This window comes from Anolis sagrei, chromosome 2 (assembly GCF_037176765.1).
Source record: "Anolis sagrei isolate rAnoSag1 chromosome 2, rAnoSag1.mat, whole genome shotgun sequence".
In the NCBI taxonomy this organism is placed as follows: Eukaryota; Metazoa; Chordata; class Lepidosauria; order Squamata; family Dactyloidae; genus Anolis; species Anolis sagrei.
In genome coordinates this window covers 303,078,242-303,093,504 of record NC_090022.1, presented here as the reverse complement: position 1 = coordinate 303,093,504, position 15,263 = coordinate 303,078,242, and the positions used below count along the sequence as shown (strand labels likewise).

At 48.8% G+C, this 15,263-nt stretch overlaps 1 protein-coding gene across 1 annotated transcript in view; it reads right to left on the bottom strand.

Annotated features, from left to right (window-relative positions):
- Window positions 1-571: 571 nt before the first annotated feature.
- The window catches only part of LOC132768299 (B-cell differentiation antigen CD72-like), a 46,895-nt gene continuing 32,203 nt past the window's right edge, over window positions 572-15,263 (bottom strand). Inside the window, exons 4-7 of the mRNA XM_067464726.1 lie at window positions 10,088-10,339; window positions 7,419-7,588; window positions 6,047-6,144; window positions 572-946 (exon numbers count right to left, since the gene is read on the bottom strand). Of these exons, the coding sequence (XP_067320827.1) occupies window positions 799-946; window positions 6,047-6,144; window positions 7,419-7,588; window positions 10,088-10,339 (668 nt within the window). The 3' untranslated portion in view covers window positions 572-798. The remainder of the gene's footprint in view (window positions 947-6,046; window positions 6,145-7,418; window positions 7,589-10,087; window positions 10,340-15,263) is intronic.

The window sequence follows — 15,263 nt, the reverse complement described above, 5'->3', positions numbered from 1 at the left end:
AATTGCATTGGATAGACCACATCAGCTCTAGTTCCTGATGCATAACATATGAAATCCAGTAGTCACCACCTGCTCATTCATAGAAGACCATATTTAATCATCTAGAGCTGCGGTTGGACTGAATGATGGTCCACTAGGTCTCTTCCAACTCTATGATTCTATGGAGGCTTTCCCCTTCCTTGTGACCATCTTTCTCCGATACAGGGCCATGCACGGTGAGAGTGTTTCCTTTGACTTCCTTGTGGACAATAGCCTCTCCTTCTCTGGAGATCTTTCAGCAGAGGCTGGATGGCCATCTGTCAGGAGGGCTTGGATGGTGCCTTCCTACCTAACAGAAAGAAGGGGGTTGGATTGGGTGGCCTCTAAGCAGCCCTTCAACCTTATGAGCATGATTCCTGAGAGGGCACTGGCTTGCCATTTGGGCTGCTGACTTCCATCAGAATCTATGCAGGATGCACTTGGTCCAAGTGGGGAGCAGACACCCCCCAAAGGCACCAGGGCTGCGTCCATGTGGTTGTGCTTGGGGGAGCGAGACCCCCATTGCCCCCGGGCTGGTCAGGTTCTGGTCTGCAAGGGGGGGGGGGGGGAACAGTGCTAGCCCCCAAAGCTTACCAGAGTCCTCTTAGCCCATTTCCCAGCTCTGGTGGTGCAAGTTGTGCAGGGAGTGGGGGGCTTCATGGGCATATGGGGGGGGGGCATGGAAAACAGTTCTGCAAAAAGGCCTTGCTTCTCATCAGGGGGGTTGCGCTCACCCAGGGTGGGCTGGGGGGCGGGGATCCCCTCTGACCTTTCTGCCTATTAGGGGCCGGGGGCTTGGACTGGGCCAGTGGGGCTGGCTGCCCTCTCACAGATGTAGCCATGAAGGTAGAAACATTCCATTTGCACTAAGTCCCCCCGGTCCACTTTTCCGCAGATCTGATGCTGAGATTGCATGGGTTGCTCAGTTCTGGAAAGGAAAGAAGAAGAAAAACACCTGGAATTAAAATCCCAGCGAGGGCTCTGTTATTACAATGTGATGTGGCGGCAAACAAAGCCAAAGGGATTTTGGCCTCAGGCATCAATAGGAGCATAGTGTCTAGATCTAGGGAAGTCCTGCTCCCCATGCTCTCTCCTGCCTTGGTTAGACCACTTAACCTGGAATATTGTGTCCAATTCTGGGCACTACAATTCAAGAGAGATATTGACAAGCTGGAATGTGTCCAGAGGAGGGCGACTAAAATGATCAAGGGTCTGGAGAACAAGCCCTATGAGGAGCGGCTTAAGGAGCTGGGCATGTTTAGCCTGAAGAAGAGAAGGCTGAGAGGAGATATGATGAGGGCCATGGATAAATATGTGAGAGGAAGCCACAGGGAGGAGGAGGGAGCAAGCTTGTTTTCTGCTTCCTTGGAGACTAGGACGCAATGGAACAATGGCTTCAAACTACAAGAGAGGAGATTCCACCTGAACATGAGGAAGAACTTCCTGACTGTGAGAGCCGTTCAGCAGTGGAACTCTCTGCCCCGGAGGGAGTGTGGTGGAGGCTCCTTCTTTGGAGGCTTTTAAGCAGAGGCTGGATGGCCATCTGTCAGGGGTGATTTGAATGCAACATTCCTGCTTCTTGGCAGAATGGGGTGGACTGGATGGCCCACCAGGTCTCTTCCAACTCTTTCATTCTATGATTCTATGATTCACAGTGTTTGATTTATGAGTAGATTGCAAAGTGTGTGTTTTTAAAGCTGTAACCATTTGTTTGTTAAAATGCAATGCAATTGTTGGTTGCGCCTGACACGATAAATAAATAATAACCATGTGTGTATAAAACTGTCTAGCACAGTGTTTCTCAACCTTCCTAATGCCGTGACCCCTTAATACATTTCCTCATGTTGTGGTGACCCCCAACCATCACATTATGTTCGTCGCCACTTCATAACTGTCATTTTCCTATTATTATGAATCATCATGTAAATATCTGACATGCAGGATGTTTTCATCCACTGGACCAAATTTGGCACAAATACCCCATACGCCCAAATTGGAATACTGAAGAGGTTGTGAGGACTGATTTTGTTATTTGGGAGTTGTAGTTGCTGGGATTTATAGTTCTTCTTCTTCTTCTTTCTCTTCTTCTTAGGCGATCCCTCGTTGGACGAGTAAGATGGTCTTCCATCATGGATTTCCTTGTGGGTCTGTAGGTGGCTGTGGAGCCCTATTCTTGCTCTGCATCTTCTTCCGCAGTGAGGAGGGCATCGGTTTCCAGACGGAAGGTGGTCCCGGTCGGGGTTGACTTGATGCGCCTTCCTCCTGGCACGTTTCTCTCTTTCACCCTCCACTCGTGCCTCCTCAAATTCTGCAGCACTGCTGGTCACAGCTGTCCTCCAGCTGGAGCGCTCAAGGGCCAGGGCTTCCCAGTTCTCAGTGTCTATGCCAGAGTTTTTAAAGTTGGCTTTGAGCCCATCTTTAAATCTCTTTTCCTGTCCAACAACATTCCGTTTTCCGTTCTTGAGTTCGGAGTAGAGCAACTGCTTTGGGAGACGGTGGTCAGGCATCCGGACAACGTGGCCGGCCCAGCGGAGTTGATGTTGGAGGACCATCGCTTCAATGCTGGTGGTCTTTGCTTCTTCCAGCACACTGACGTTTGTCCGCTTGTCTTCCCAGGAGATTTGCAGGATTTTCCGGAGACAGCGCTGATGGAAACGTTCCAGGAGTTGCATGTGACGTCTGTAGACAGTCCACGTGTTGCAGGCGTATAGCAGGGTTGGGAGGACAATAGCTTTATAAACAAGCCCCTTGGTCTCCCTACGGATGTCCCGGTCCTCAAACACTCTCTGCTTCATTCTGGAAAATGCTGCACTTGCAGAGCTCAGGCGGTGTTGTATTTCGGCATCGATGTTGACTTTGGTGGAGAGGGGGCTGCCAAGGGAGCGGAAATGGTCCACATTTTCTAATGTTACACCATTAAGCTGTATCTCTGGCATTGGAGAGGGATTAGCTGGTGACTGCTGGAAGAGCACTTTGGTTTTCTCGATGTTCAATGACAGGCCAAGCTTCTCGTATGCTTCTGCAAAGGTGTTTAGAGTGGCTTGTAGATCTTCTTCTGAATGCACACAGACGACATTGTCATCAGCATACTGGAGTTCTATAACAGATGTTGTTGTAACCTTGGTTTTGGCTTTCAGTCTGCTGAGGTTGAATAGCTTGCCATCTGTCCGATAGATGATGTCCACTCCGGTGGGAAGCTTCCCATCAACAAGGTGAAGTATCATAGCGATGAAGATGGAGAATAGAGTTGGGGCAATAACACATCCCTGTTTGACACCGGATTCCGGATACCCCATAAGCCCAAATTGGAATACTGAAGAAGTTGTTATTTGGGAGTTGTAGTTGCTGGGATTTATAGTTCACCTACAATCAAAGAGCATTCTGAATTCCACCAGTGATGGAATTGAACCAAACTTGGCACACAGAACTCCGATGACTCACAGAAAATACTGGAAGGGTCTGGTGGGCATTGACCTTGAGTTTGGGAGTTGTAGTTCACCTACATCCAGAGAGCACTGTGGACTCAAGCAATGATGGATCTGGACCAAACTTGGCATGGATACTCAATATGTGAGGTTGGTGGGGACGAGGAGCAGGGCCTTCTCAGTGGTGGCCCCTCACCTGTGGAACTCACTCCTGGGGGAAATTAGGGCATCAACATCCCTCCTCTCCTTCAGGAGGAAGGTAAAGATGTGGTTGTGGGACCAGGCCTTCGGGCAATCTGACAACTAGATATGGACAACCAGATGGATAGGACTGACAGGACTGACAATTGTGGAATTGGAATTTGAACTATGAGATTGTGAAACGCTGACCGTCAATGAGGAGAAATGGTTTGTATTGGTTTTATTGCTTTTACTGGCTTTATGGTTGTTTTCGCCTTGCAAGAATTGTTGTTTCTGTTAAGTGATGTTATTGCTAGAATTGCTGTTTTCTGTTAAGTGATGTTATTTTGTCTTGTTGCTGTTATGTGATGCGGGCATCAAATTGTGCCTTGCTTTTGTAAGCCGCCCTGAGTCCCCTTCGGGGTGAGAAGAACGGGGTAGAAGCAACCGAAATAAATAAATAAATAAATAAATAATGCCCAAATGTGAACACTGGTGGAGTTTGGGGAAAATAGACCTTAACATTTGGGAGTCGTTGTTGCTGAGATTTATAATTCTCCTACAATCAAACAGCATTCTGAGTCCCACCAACAAGAGAATTGGGCCAAACTTCTCACTCAGAACCCCTGTAGTCAATAGAAAATACTGTGTTTTCTGATGTTCTTTGGTGACCCCTCTGAAACCCCCTCGCGACCCTCCCAGGGGTCCCGACCCCCAGGTTGAGAAACACTGGTCTAGCATGTATAGAGGTAACAGACCACAGAGATTTGTATGTTTCCTAGAAAGATATGTGTGTATTAACTCCCTACTTCCTCTGTGTGAGACCGGATGCCTGAATGGAATTTGGGAGTTGTGTCTATCGCTATGAAGAAGAAGGAGGAGGCTGAGAGTTGCCATCCTTGCTTGATGCTTTTTACCAGAGCAGACGTGCTTGCTCTGGGCTGCGATGTTTCTCTGTGTAAATACTTGTGAATAAAGCAGAATACTTTATGGCTGCAATCCCTCAAGCTTCATTACCCAGCTATTAACAGGCTCTGGGTGGATCTCTTGCAGTCAAAACAAGGCAGGCTCGTGTGGATAGGGAAAAACAGGGATGAAATCAAAGAATGGGAAGAAACCCCAAGAGCCACCCAGTCCAACCCACTTCCCCCATGTAGGAAGACACCATCCAAGCCATCCCAACAGATGGCCATCTGTCAGGAGGGATCGGGTTGTGTTTTTCTGCCTGGGAGAAGGGGCTTTGACTGGATGGCTTCTGAAAGTATTTGCCAACTCTACGGTTCTATGATGTGTGGGAAGAAGGAGCAGTATTGGAACTATTTGGTGTCATGGGAGCGTTCCGGGTCTATGCCTTCCAGGGCGATTCCACCTCTTTATCCATGACTCATGTGACGTGGCGGCAAAAAAAGCCAATGGGATTTTGGCCTGCATCAAGAGGAGCATAGTGTCTAGATCTAAGGAAGTAATGCTACCCCTCTATTCTGCTTTGGTTAGACCACACCTGGAATATTGTGTCCAATTCTGGGCACCACAATTCAAGAGAGATATTGACAAGCTGGAATGTGTCCAGAGGAGGGCGACTCAACGGATCAAGGGTCTGGAGAACAAGCCCTATGAGGAGTGGCTTAGGGAACTGGGCATGTTTAGCCTGAAGAAGAGAAGGCTGAGAGGAGATATGATGAGGGCCATGTATAAATATGTGAGAGGAAGCCACAGGGAGGAGGGAGCAAGCTTGTTTTCTGCTTCCTTGGAGACTAGGACGCAATGGAGCGATGGCTTCAAATTACAAGAGAGGAGATTCCACCTGGACATGAGGAAGAACTTCCTGACTGTGAGAGCCGTTCAGCAGTGGAACTCTCTGCCCCAGAATGTGGTGGAGGCTCCTTCTTTGGAAGCTTTTAAACAGAGGCTGGATGGCCATTTGTCAGGGGTGATTTGAATGCAATATTCCTGCTTCTTGGCAGAAGGGGGTTGGACTGGATGGCCCATGAGGTCTCTTCCAACTCTTTGATTCTAGGATTCTATGATTCTATGACTCGGATGATGGAATAGAAGCCATGCTAATCTCTTCTCCGGAGTGTGGTGGAGGCTCCTTCTTTGGAGACTTTGAAGCAGAGGCTGGATGGCCATCTGTCGGGGGTGCTCTGAATGTGAGTTCCCTACTTCTTGGCAGGAAGGGTTGGATTGGTTGGCCCTTCCAACACTAGGATTCTGTGATTCTAAGTCTGCAGGTGGGAACGAATGGTGAGGGAGAACTAATACCCCAGAGGGGAGGGTCAGGATCCACAATGACCTCAAGAGATTACAGAAAATGGGGCCAAAACACACAAAATTAACTCCAGGAGGGGAAAAAGGAGACATGGTTGGTAATGATCCTGGCCTTACTTTGGCACCGAGAGAACTGAACAAGCCTGTGCACTTACCCTTCGTAGTGTGACCCATCGGCCCAAATAAAAATCCAGGCCCCCCTCTCGTAAATTTTGTAAAGTCCAATCCAGTATCCATCGGAGTGCTCAGGATTCTAGAATGGAAAGGAAAATATTTGGTGCAGGCATTTCTGTGGAGGGTTGCAATCCCGCTGGTTTTCATTGGGCTCCGTTGTGTTCCCTCACCTGACTCCTCTGGGAAGCCCCCTCCTTCCTCCAAACTGCTGGGAACGTGCAAAGAAGGGAAGATGCTTTGCAAGGAGCAGGGACTCTTCTCCCTCAAACTCTGCAGGAGGGGTCTGTCCTCATTGGGCTTACAGGGACTGGGAGACTGATGACTGCTGAGGGACATCCTTGGAAGGATCTCGGGCTACTTCTGAGTTTACTTCTGGTGCACCAAACATGGCCAAGGAGCCACCCAGGCACACACACGCACACCCCAGTTAGCATTTATTTATTTATTTTATTATTTATTTACTATTCTTGTATACCGCTGTATCTCAAGCCCGAGGGCGACTCACAGCGGTTTCCAAACAGCAAGGACAATAAAAACAGCAATAATCAATATACAAAACAGTTAACCACACAGTTCCATTAATAACCAATAAGCAATCAACAATACACAATTATCACAAAATCCCATCCCCCCCCGATCGCCTCATCATCCAAACGTGATCCAAATTCGTCGTCATTGTTCCGTTCCTAAGTTCACATTACCACACTTGCACTGAATTACTCAAACGCCTGCACAAACATCCAGGTCTTGAGCTTTCTACAGAATGTCATGAGCGATGGTGCCAGCCTAACGTCTACAGGAAGGGCGTTCCACAGCCGAGGAGCCACCACCGAGAAGGCCCTGTCCCTCGTCCCCGCCAGCCGTGCTTGAGAGGCCGGCGGGATCGAGAGCAGAGCCTCCCCGGAAGATCTCAAAGTCCGGGTGGGTTCATAGGCTGAGATGCAGTCAGATAGGTATCTTGGGCCGGAACCGTTTAGGGCTTTATAGGCCAATACCAACACCTTGAATTGGGCCCGGTAGCAAATCGGCAGCCAGTGGAGCTGGTGCAACAGGGGGGTTGTGTGCTCCCTGCGCTCCGCTCCTGTTAGAATCATGGCTGCCGCGCGTTGGACTAGTTGCAGTTTCCGGGCCATCTTCAAGGGCAGCCCCACGTAGAGAGCGTTGCAGTAGTCTAGGCGGGATGTGACAAGAGCGTGGACTACCGTGGCCAAGTCAGCATCTTCAACAAGGCAAACAACCAACTCCAGACTGACTTGCTGGAGCTCAGTTCTATTGATTTCAGGAGTCCCTTTGGGCGTTGACTTCTGCCCTTTGGCCCCCTCCCGCCCCGGAGAGCACCCTTTGTATCCTCACCGGCCTCCCCAGGGAAACCCAGATCTGCTGCAGGTCCCAGGGCTCTTTGGCCACAAGCAGCTGGGATGATTTCTTTCCACAGTCTTTCCAGCTTTCCAGCCAAGTCTTCCTCACTTGGGACACCCAGAGGCATTTCCAGCGGAAGAGCGTCCAGCCATCCGGGCAGCAGCCTGTGGACATATTGCAAAATGAGATCTTGCACAAAGAAACTCCTTCCTAATCCCAGCCCGTCTTTCTAATGGTGGCAAACTGGAGGGCCTTCAGCATCTCCACTCTTCTGGAGGAACCCTTGGCCACATTTCTGCAACCTGCCTCCTCCAGGTGTTTTGAACCTGCAGGTTTCCTCAGGCACAACCCTCCTCAAAACATCATCCTTTCAAGACAGTCCTCCCCGTAGCAGGCAGCCAGGATAGTATTGGGCAAGGGAGGGACGATTGAAACTGGAACAATGGGAACCTGGTTGCATAAAACTATTTTGCACAGAAGTCCACAGGCATTGCTTCTGGGCCAAGAGTGCAATAAAACGCCTCTCTCCTTTGCCTACGCTTCCTGTGAGTCTTTAACCTGGAACTCTGGTTAGGAATTTTGGTTACTGATGCTTGCCAGGCAGACTCTCATATTTTGCGGTCTATATAATAAGAATAAGAATAAGAATAAGAATAAGAATTTGACAGATTAGAGAGATGGGCCAAAACTAACAAAATAAAGTTCAACAGGGACAAATGCAAGAGACTCTGGCAGAAACAACGAAATGCAAAGAGACAGAATGGGAGACGATGAGGCCTGGCTCAAGAGCAGAACGTGTGGAAAAGATCTTGGAGTCCTTGGAGTGCCAATGGGATTTTGGCCTGCATCAATAAGAGCATAGTGTCTAGATCTAAGGAAGTCCTGCTCCCCATGCTCTATTCTGCTTTGGTTAGACCACATCTGGAATATTATGTCCAATTCTGGGCACCACAATTCAAGAGAGATATTGACAAGCTGGAATGTGTCCAGAGGAGGGCGACTCAAAGGATCAAGAGTCTGGAGAACAAGCCCCATGAGGAGCAGCTTAAGAAGCTGGGCATGTTTAGCCTGAAGAAGAGAAGGCTGAGAGGAGACATGATGAGGGCCATGGATAAATACGTGAGAGGAAGCCACAGGGAGGAGGAGGGAGCAAGCTTCCTTTCTGCTTCCTTGGAGACTAGGACGCAAGGGAACAATGGCTTCAAACTACAAGAGAGAAGATTCCATCTGAACATGAGGAAGGACTTCCTGACTGTGAGAGCCGTTCAGCAGTGGAACTCTCTGCCCCGGAGCGTGGTGGAGGCTCCTTCCTTGGAAGCTTTTAAACAGAGGCTGGATGGCCATCTGTCAGGGGGGATTTGAATGCAATATTCCTGCTTCTTGGCAGAATGGGGTTGGACTGCATGATGGCCCAGGAGGCCTCTTCCAACTCTTTGATTCTATGATTCTATTATTATTATTATTATTATTATTATTATTATTATTATTATTTGAAACGCCACAAGATGAGTCCACAGAAGACACTCTGCTGGCTGTTGTATTGGATCCCACATTGGAGACTTCACAAGTGTCTAGGCAGGCATGTAGCCGGGGGGGGGGGGGGGGGGGTGTTCCGCGAGAAGGCCTTCCTGGTGCATTATTTAAACTGTTATGTTTCTTCATATCATGATCTGATCACCATACTCAATATATCCCATATGCATGGGGGTATTGGGGTAATGATACAAAAGGTTTGGTAGGCTAGACCCTCTTTCACTCAGACTCAGCCCCCCCAAACCCCCCCCCAAACGAAATCCTGGCTACGGGCCTGTGTCTAGGCCTGTGTCGTGTATCAGCTAATAATGCATGAAGATCCCAGTGAGGTGGCCTTTTGCAGCTGGCAGATGGTCATTTTGTCAGTGAAAATTATATTTAAGTGCAGGCCAAGGTCTTTAGGCACTGCACTCAGTGTGCCCATCACCACTGGGACCACCTTGACTGGCTTGTGCCAGAGCCTTTGCAGTTCAATCATATCATGTCATCTTTTCCAGACAATCCGTACTTTGTTTTTTAACACAATTGTAAGGTTACTATTATTATTATTATTATTATTATTATTATTATTATTTACAGTATTTATATTCCGCCCTTCTCCTCACTCCGCAGGAGACTCAGGGCGGATTACAATGTACACATACATGGCAAACATTTAATGCCATAGACACACAACATACATAGACAGACACACAGAAGCCATTTAACATTCCAGCTTTTCATGAGGGTATTCTGGCCACCAGGGGAGCTGTCGCTTCACTGTCCATTTGTGACACTGATGAAGTACTTCCTCATTCTTTGCATGCTTGCTGGAGAATTTTATGGCATTGTAAATTAGCCTCCTTGCATAAGTTTCCTACTTGACAGATGCAACTGTCTTTCGAGCTGCAAAGGTCGATAGCAAGCTACACAATTTGGTTGGAAGCTCACTCTGACCCAGGCTGGCTTCGAACTCATGACCTTTCGGTCAGTAGTGATCTTAATGCAGCTGACTCCCAGCCAGGAGCTGCACAGTCCCAGTATAATATTTGATATCGACATTACCGGTGGGGAGAGTGGAGGGATGTCCAACTGGAGCACCTAGGCACCCTGAGACCAGCCCAGGAAGACTCCAGGCGCAGAGAACATACCCTTCTCCTGGCAGGAGTTTGCCCGTCTCAGCTCTGCCTCTGCCTGGTTCTTCTCCTGCTCCAGGGAATGCAGTTGCTCCTGGGTGTTTTTGGTGGCCTCCTGGCTCTCCCTCAGGGCCTCCCGGGTGGAGTTCAGCTCGGCTAAAGCCTGCTGCAGCCAATCCTCCTTTTGCGCCAGGCTCCCTTCCTGTGCGCTGCTGTGGGCTGCATGCGCTTGCAATGCCTGCTGGAGCTGCCCAGAGACCTGCCCATCTGCAAGGAAGGGGCGAGAGGGGGGATCAGAGGGGTGGGCAGCACAAGCAGACCCTCAGGGACAGGGGACCCCTTGCCCAGGGTAGTCTCAACCCCCCCCCCCCGCCCCAGGACAAATCAGGGCCAACTGAGTTACAGCCTTTCTGCTCTGGGTCTCTAGCCTGAGATAGTGAGAGTTGGCATTGATGCCTGGCATCGGCTTGGCATCACGTTGACCCACAGACATCTACCTGTTCTGGCACCCAAAGGTCAGCAAGACGTACAGGTTGGAACTGGGGGCCCATTCAGCAGCCCCCACCCAGGACAGGCAGAGGGCAGTTAGGGATGTTGAAGCAAATGGGATTTAGGCAGGGCTGCCACTCATCACTGAATGGCTACTTACACCGGACCCCGAGTCCTACAGCAGCGGCCAGGAGAATGAGACAGGCGGTCAGTGCTCCCAGGGCGACACCCTTGACCCACGGCTTGGACCCTGTGGGGGAGAATCAACAAGGTCATTGGGGGAATGGCTGTGGGCAGCATGACCAACTTTCAGCCATGCAATTCAGGGAAATTTGGTGCATTTTTAGTGCTACAATATAACTCCAACCAATGTTCCTGGCATGGATAATATTTAATTTCTGTCAATGAAGCTCTTTTGTTTTTAAAAAAATCAGAGCTGTCCAGCAGCCCTCTCTGATATCGAGCATGAATTTGGAGGGCCTCACCTTGAAAGCAGAGGCCAGCCAGATCCACCAAAGAGGATCCTTTTACCCTGGCAAGAAAGAAGCATGCAAAAAGAAAATTTCCTGAATTTTCCCAAATAAATCTCACCAAAGTTGAAGAAAATGGCACCGAGTTGTTTTATTTCGTTCCAGCTGGAGTGGATGTCAAACTGCAATCATTTGCCAAAAGCCGACATGTTTTGCAAAGGGAAACGTTACAGTTCTTATAGGAAAATACAGGCTGTCAGATTCAAATTTCCTGCTCCCACCCCCTCCCACCCCCTCGCCGGCTCTGCACTGATTGGATGGAGTCATCAGCTGCCTGGGAGGTGAGGCCGGCTTAGCTGCACCTTAGCCAATCAGAGAGTCAGTGCCGCTTCAGCCTCTCAGCCAATGGGAAGGAAGGAGGCGGTCTGGGCAGGAAAACAATGGACTGGGAGAAAAGATGAATGGATGAAATGGTTGATATTTGTATAAGCGTGGGCGATAGCTTTTTCCAAGCCTTCAAGCCAGTTTATCTATTGTTTTCGGTTCCTGGAAGCTTATTAGGAAGTCAGTCCCTTTGTTGTCCTTGGGTTTGGGATATGAAGTCAGTTGATGAAATCTTGAGTCGGTATCTGCCAGAGGATTTGTCACAAAGGAAGGAGACTGAGGTGACCAAACACCTTTTGTGAGAGATAATTAGAATGCCCATAGAACCCATTCCTCAGAAGGGCAAGCCTTTGGCTTCTCCGAAGTCTGAGGAAGTGGAGTCATTTGTTTATCAGTCATGCAAAATGTCCTTGATGAGTCCTTTTGTTTAGGGATTAGCTGGCCCAGGATGTGAGAGAAGGTTTCTTGGAGCCATGAGAGGCTGGGTTCACGAAGAGGTGACATTTCATATTTCATATAGGGACATTTCATATTTCATATAGGGGCAGGGGAAACATACAAGGAGTTCATAAGGTAAAATCATGCAAACTGCAACGGGAATCATGCCAGCTCTCCCTCCAGAGTCCATCAAAGGTTCATATAGATCAGTAAAATATGAGATGAGAGGCCAAGATGAAGTCCTTTGGCCACATCATGAGAAGACAGGAAAGCTTATGATGCTGGGGAAAATTGAAGGAAAAAGGAAGAGGGGCCGACCAAGGGCAAGGTGGGTGGATGGCATCCTTGAAGTGACTGGATTGGCCTTGAAGGAGACTCTGGGGGTGGTGATGGCCGACAGGGAGCTCTGACCTGGGCTGGCCCATGAGGTCACGACTGAACAAATGAACAAAAACAAATGAATGTTTTACTTATTGTTTTAATTGTTATTATATTGCTCTGTTATATGTAGTGTCATCGAATTGCTGCCAGTGTAAGCCGTCCTGAGTCCCCCTTTCAGGGTTGAGAAGGAACGGGATAAAAATACCGGAAATAAATAATTAATTAATAATAAATAAATAACCAACCCCCCGCCCCTCAATGGCTGAAATACAGGGGTTCCCAAGAAATATGGGAGAGTTGGTCACTCTACCTGGAGGGAAGGGGGACGACTGCAAAGCCATCCTCCAGAACATAAGTCGTAGAATCATAGAATCAATCATAGACTCATAGAATCCTAGAATCAAAGAGTTGGAAGAGACCTCATGGGCCATCCAGTCCAACCTCATTCTGCCAAAAAGCAGGAATATTGCATTCAAATCACCCCTGACAGATGGCCATCCAGCCCCTTTTTCAAAGCTTCCAAGGAAGGAGCCTCCACCACACTCTGGGGCAGAGAGTTCCACTGCTGAACGGCTCTCACAGTCAGGAAATTCTTCCTTATGTTCAGGTGGAATCTCCTCTCTTGTAGTCTGAAGCCATTGTTCCCTTGCGTCCTAGTCTCCAAGGAAGCAGAAAGGAAGCTTGCTCCCTCCTCCTCCCTGTGGCTTCCTCTCACATATTTATACATGGCCCTCATCATGTCTCCTCTCAGCCTTCTCTTCTTCAGGCTAAACATGCCCAGCTCCTTAAGCCGCTCCTCGTAGGGCTTGTTCTCCAGACCTTTTATCATTTTAGTCGCTCTCCTCTGGACACATTCCAGCTTGTCAATATCTCTCTTGAATTGTGGTGCCCAGAATTGGACACAATATTCCAGGTAAAGTTGTCTAACCAAGGCAGAACAGAGCATGGGGAGCATGACTTCCCTGGACCTAGACACTAGGCTCCTCTTGATGCAGGCCAACATCCCATTGGCTTTCTTTGCCGCCACATCACATTCCTGGCTCATGTTTAACTTGTTGTCCATGAGGACTCCAAGATCTTTTCCCCACATCCTGCTCTCGAGCCAGGCCTCATCGTCCCCCATTCTGTCTCTTTGCATTTCGTTTTTCCTGCCAAAGTGGAGTATCTTGCATTTGTCACTGTTGAACTTCATTTTGTGAGTTTTGGCCCATCATCTCTCTAATCTGTCGAGATCCCTTTGAGTCCTGCTCCTGTCCTCTGGAGTCTTGGCTCTCCCTCCCAATCTGGTGTCGTCTGCAAACTTGATGATCATGCCTTCTAGCCCTTCATCTAAGTCAGGGGTAGGGAACCTTCGGCCCTCCAGGTGTGGTGGACTTCAACTCCCACAATTCCTTGAGGCTCGTGTAAGCCTTTGGGGCGAATGCCGAGCCTCAAGGAATTGTGGGAGTTGAAGTCCACCACACCTGGAGGGCTGAAGGTTCCCTACCCCTGATCTAAGTCATTAATCAAGATGTTGAACAGGACCGTGGGTGAGAAACGACGGTGTCCAGTCCACTAAAGGACAGAACAAGGGTTCCACTCTGTGGGCTTGCTATCTAGCCTGTGGGTGTGGGTTTTCAAGTCTCTGGGTAGATTTTCCTTGGCAAGGTGTGTTCAGAGAGAGATTGCCTGGGCCTTGCTCTGAGGCTGAGAGAGTGGGACCAGCCCAAGGCTGCCCAGTGCATACAAACAGAAAACACCCCAAATGCGAACGGGTGAGCACGAAGCTTGCGTGTCCACTTGTTTCTTGCGTTTCTCTTTCACCTTCCGTTGAACACAATGCTGTCAACTTCCTAATGCGACACCATAACCCAGTGTTTCTCCACCTTCCTAATGCCGCGACCCCTTAATACAGTTCCTCATGTGGTGGTGACCCCCAACCATAACCCTAACATTATGAATCGCCATGTAAATAATGATCTGCAGGATGTATTTTCATTCACTGGAGCAAATTTGGCACAAATACCCAGTATGCCCAAATTTGAATACTGGTGGGGTTGGCGGGGAGATTGATTTTGTCATTTGGGATTTGGAGTTGCTGGGATTTATAGTTAACATGTAAACAAAGAGCATTCTGAACCCCACCAACAATGGAATTGAACCAAAGTTGGCACAGAGAACTCCAATGGTCAACAGAAAATACTGGAAGGGTTTGGTGGGCATTGACCTTGAGTTTGGGAGTTGTAGTTCGCCTACATCCAGAGAGGACTGTGGGCTCAAACAATGATGGATCTGGACCAAACTTGGCACGGATACTCAATATGCCCAAATGGGAACACTGATGGGGTTTGGGGAAAATAGACTTTGACATTTGGGAGTTGTAGATACTGGGATTTATAGTTCACCTACAATCAAGGAGCGTTCTAAACCCCACCAATGATAGAATTGGGCCAAACTTCCCACACAGAACCCCCATGACCAACAGAAAATACTGTGTTTTCTGATGGTCTTTGGTGACCCCTCTGACACCCCTTCGTGACCCCCTCAGGGGTCCCGACCCCCAGGTTGAGAAACACTGCCATAACCCCATCCCCCCAAAACATATTAAATGCAGTCCCTAACAAGACAGAATTAGGGAACAACTAAATAAAGGAGGAAACTGTGGAAATGAACAAAATCTGGTTACAAGGAATAATAATAATAATTAAAAAACCACCAGAATCAAGACAGTAAGCTCAGAAAAAGGGGAACTCCAGACAGCAAATAATGAAGTGCCAGTGAACACCTCCCAAAGGCCAGGCTACCTCTAGGCAGGGTTAAACCTATGTGGGCTAAACCCCTGTGCCGGCAGGACTGAAGACCGACAGGTCACAGGTTCGAATCCGGGGAGAGGCGGATGAGCTCCCTCTATCAGCTCCAGCTCCTCATGCGGGGACATGAGAGAAGCCTCCCACAAGGATGATCAAAACATCAAATCATCCAGGCGTCCCCTGGGCAATGTCCTTGCAGACGGCCATTTCTCTCACACCAGAAGCGACTTGCAGTTTCTC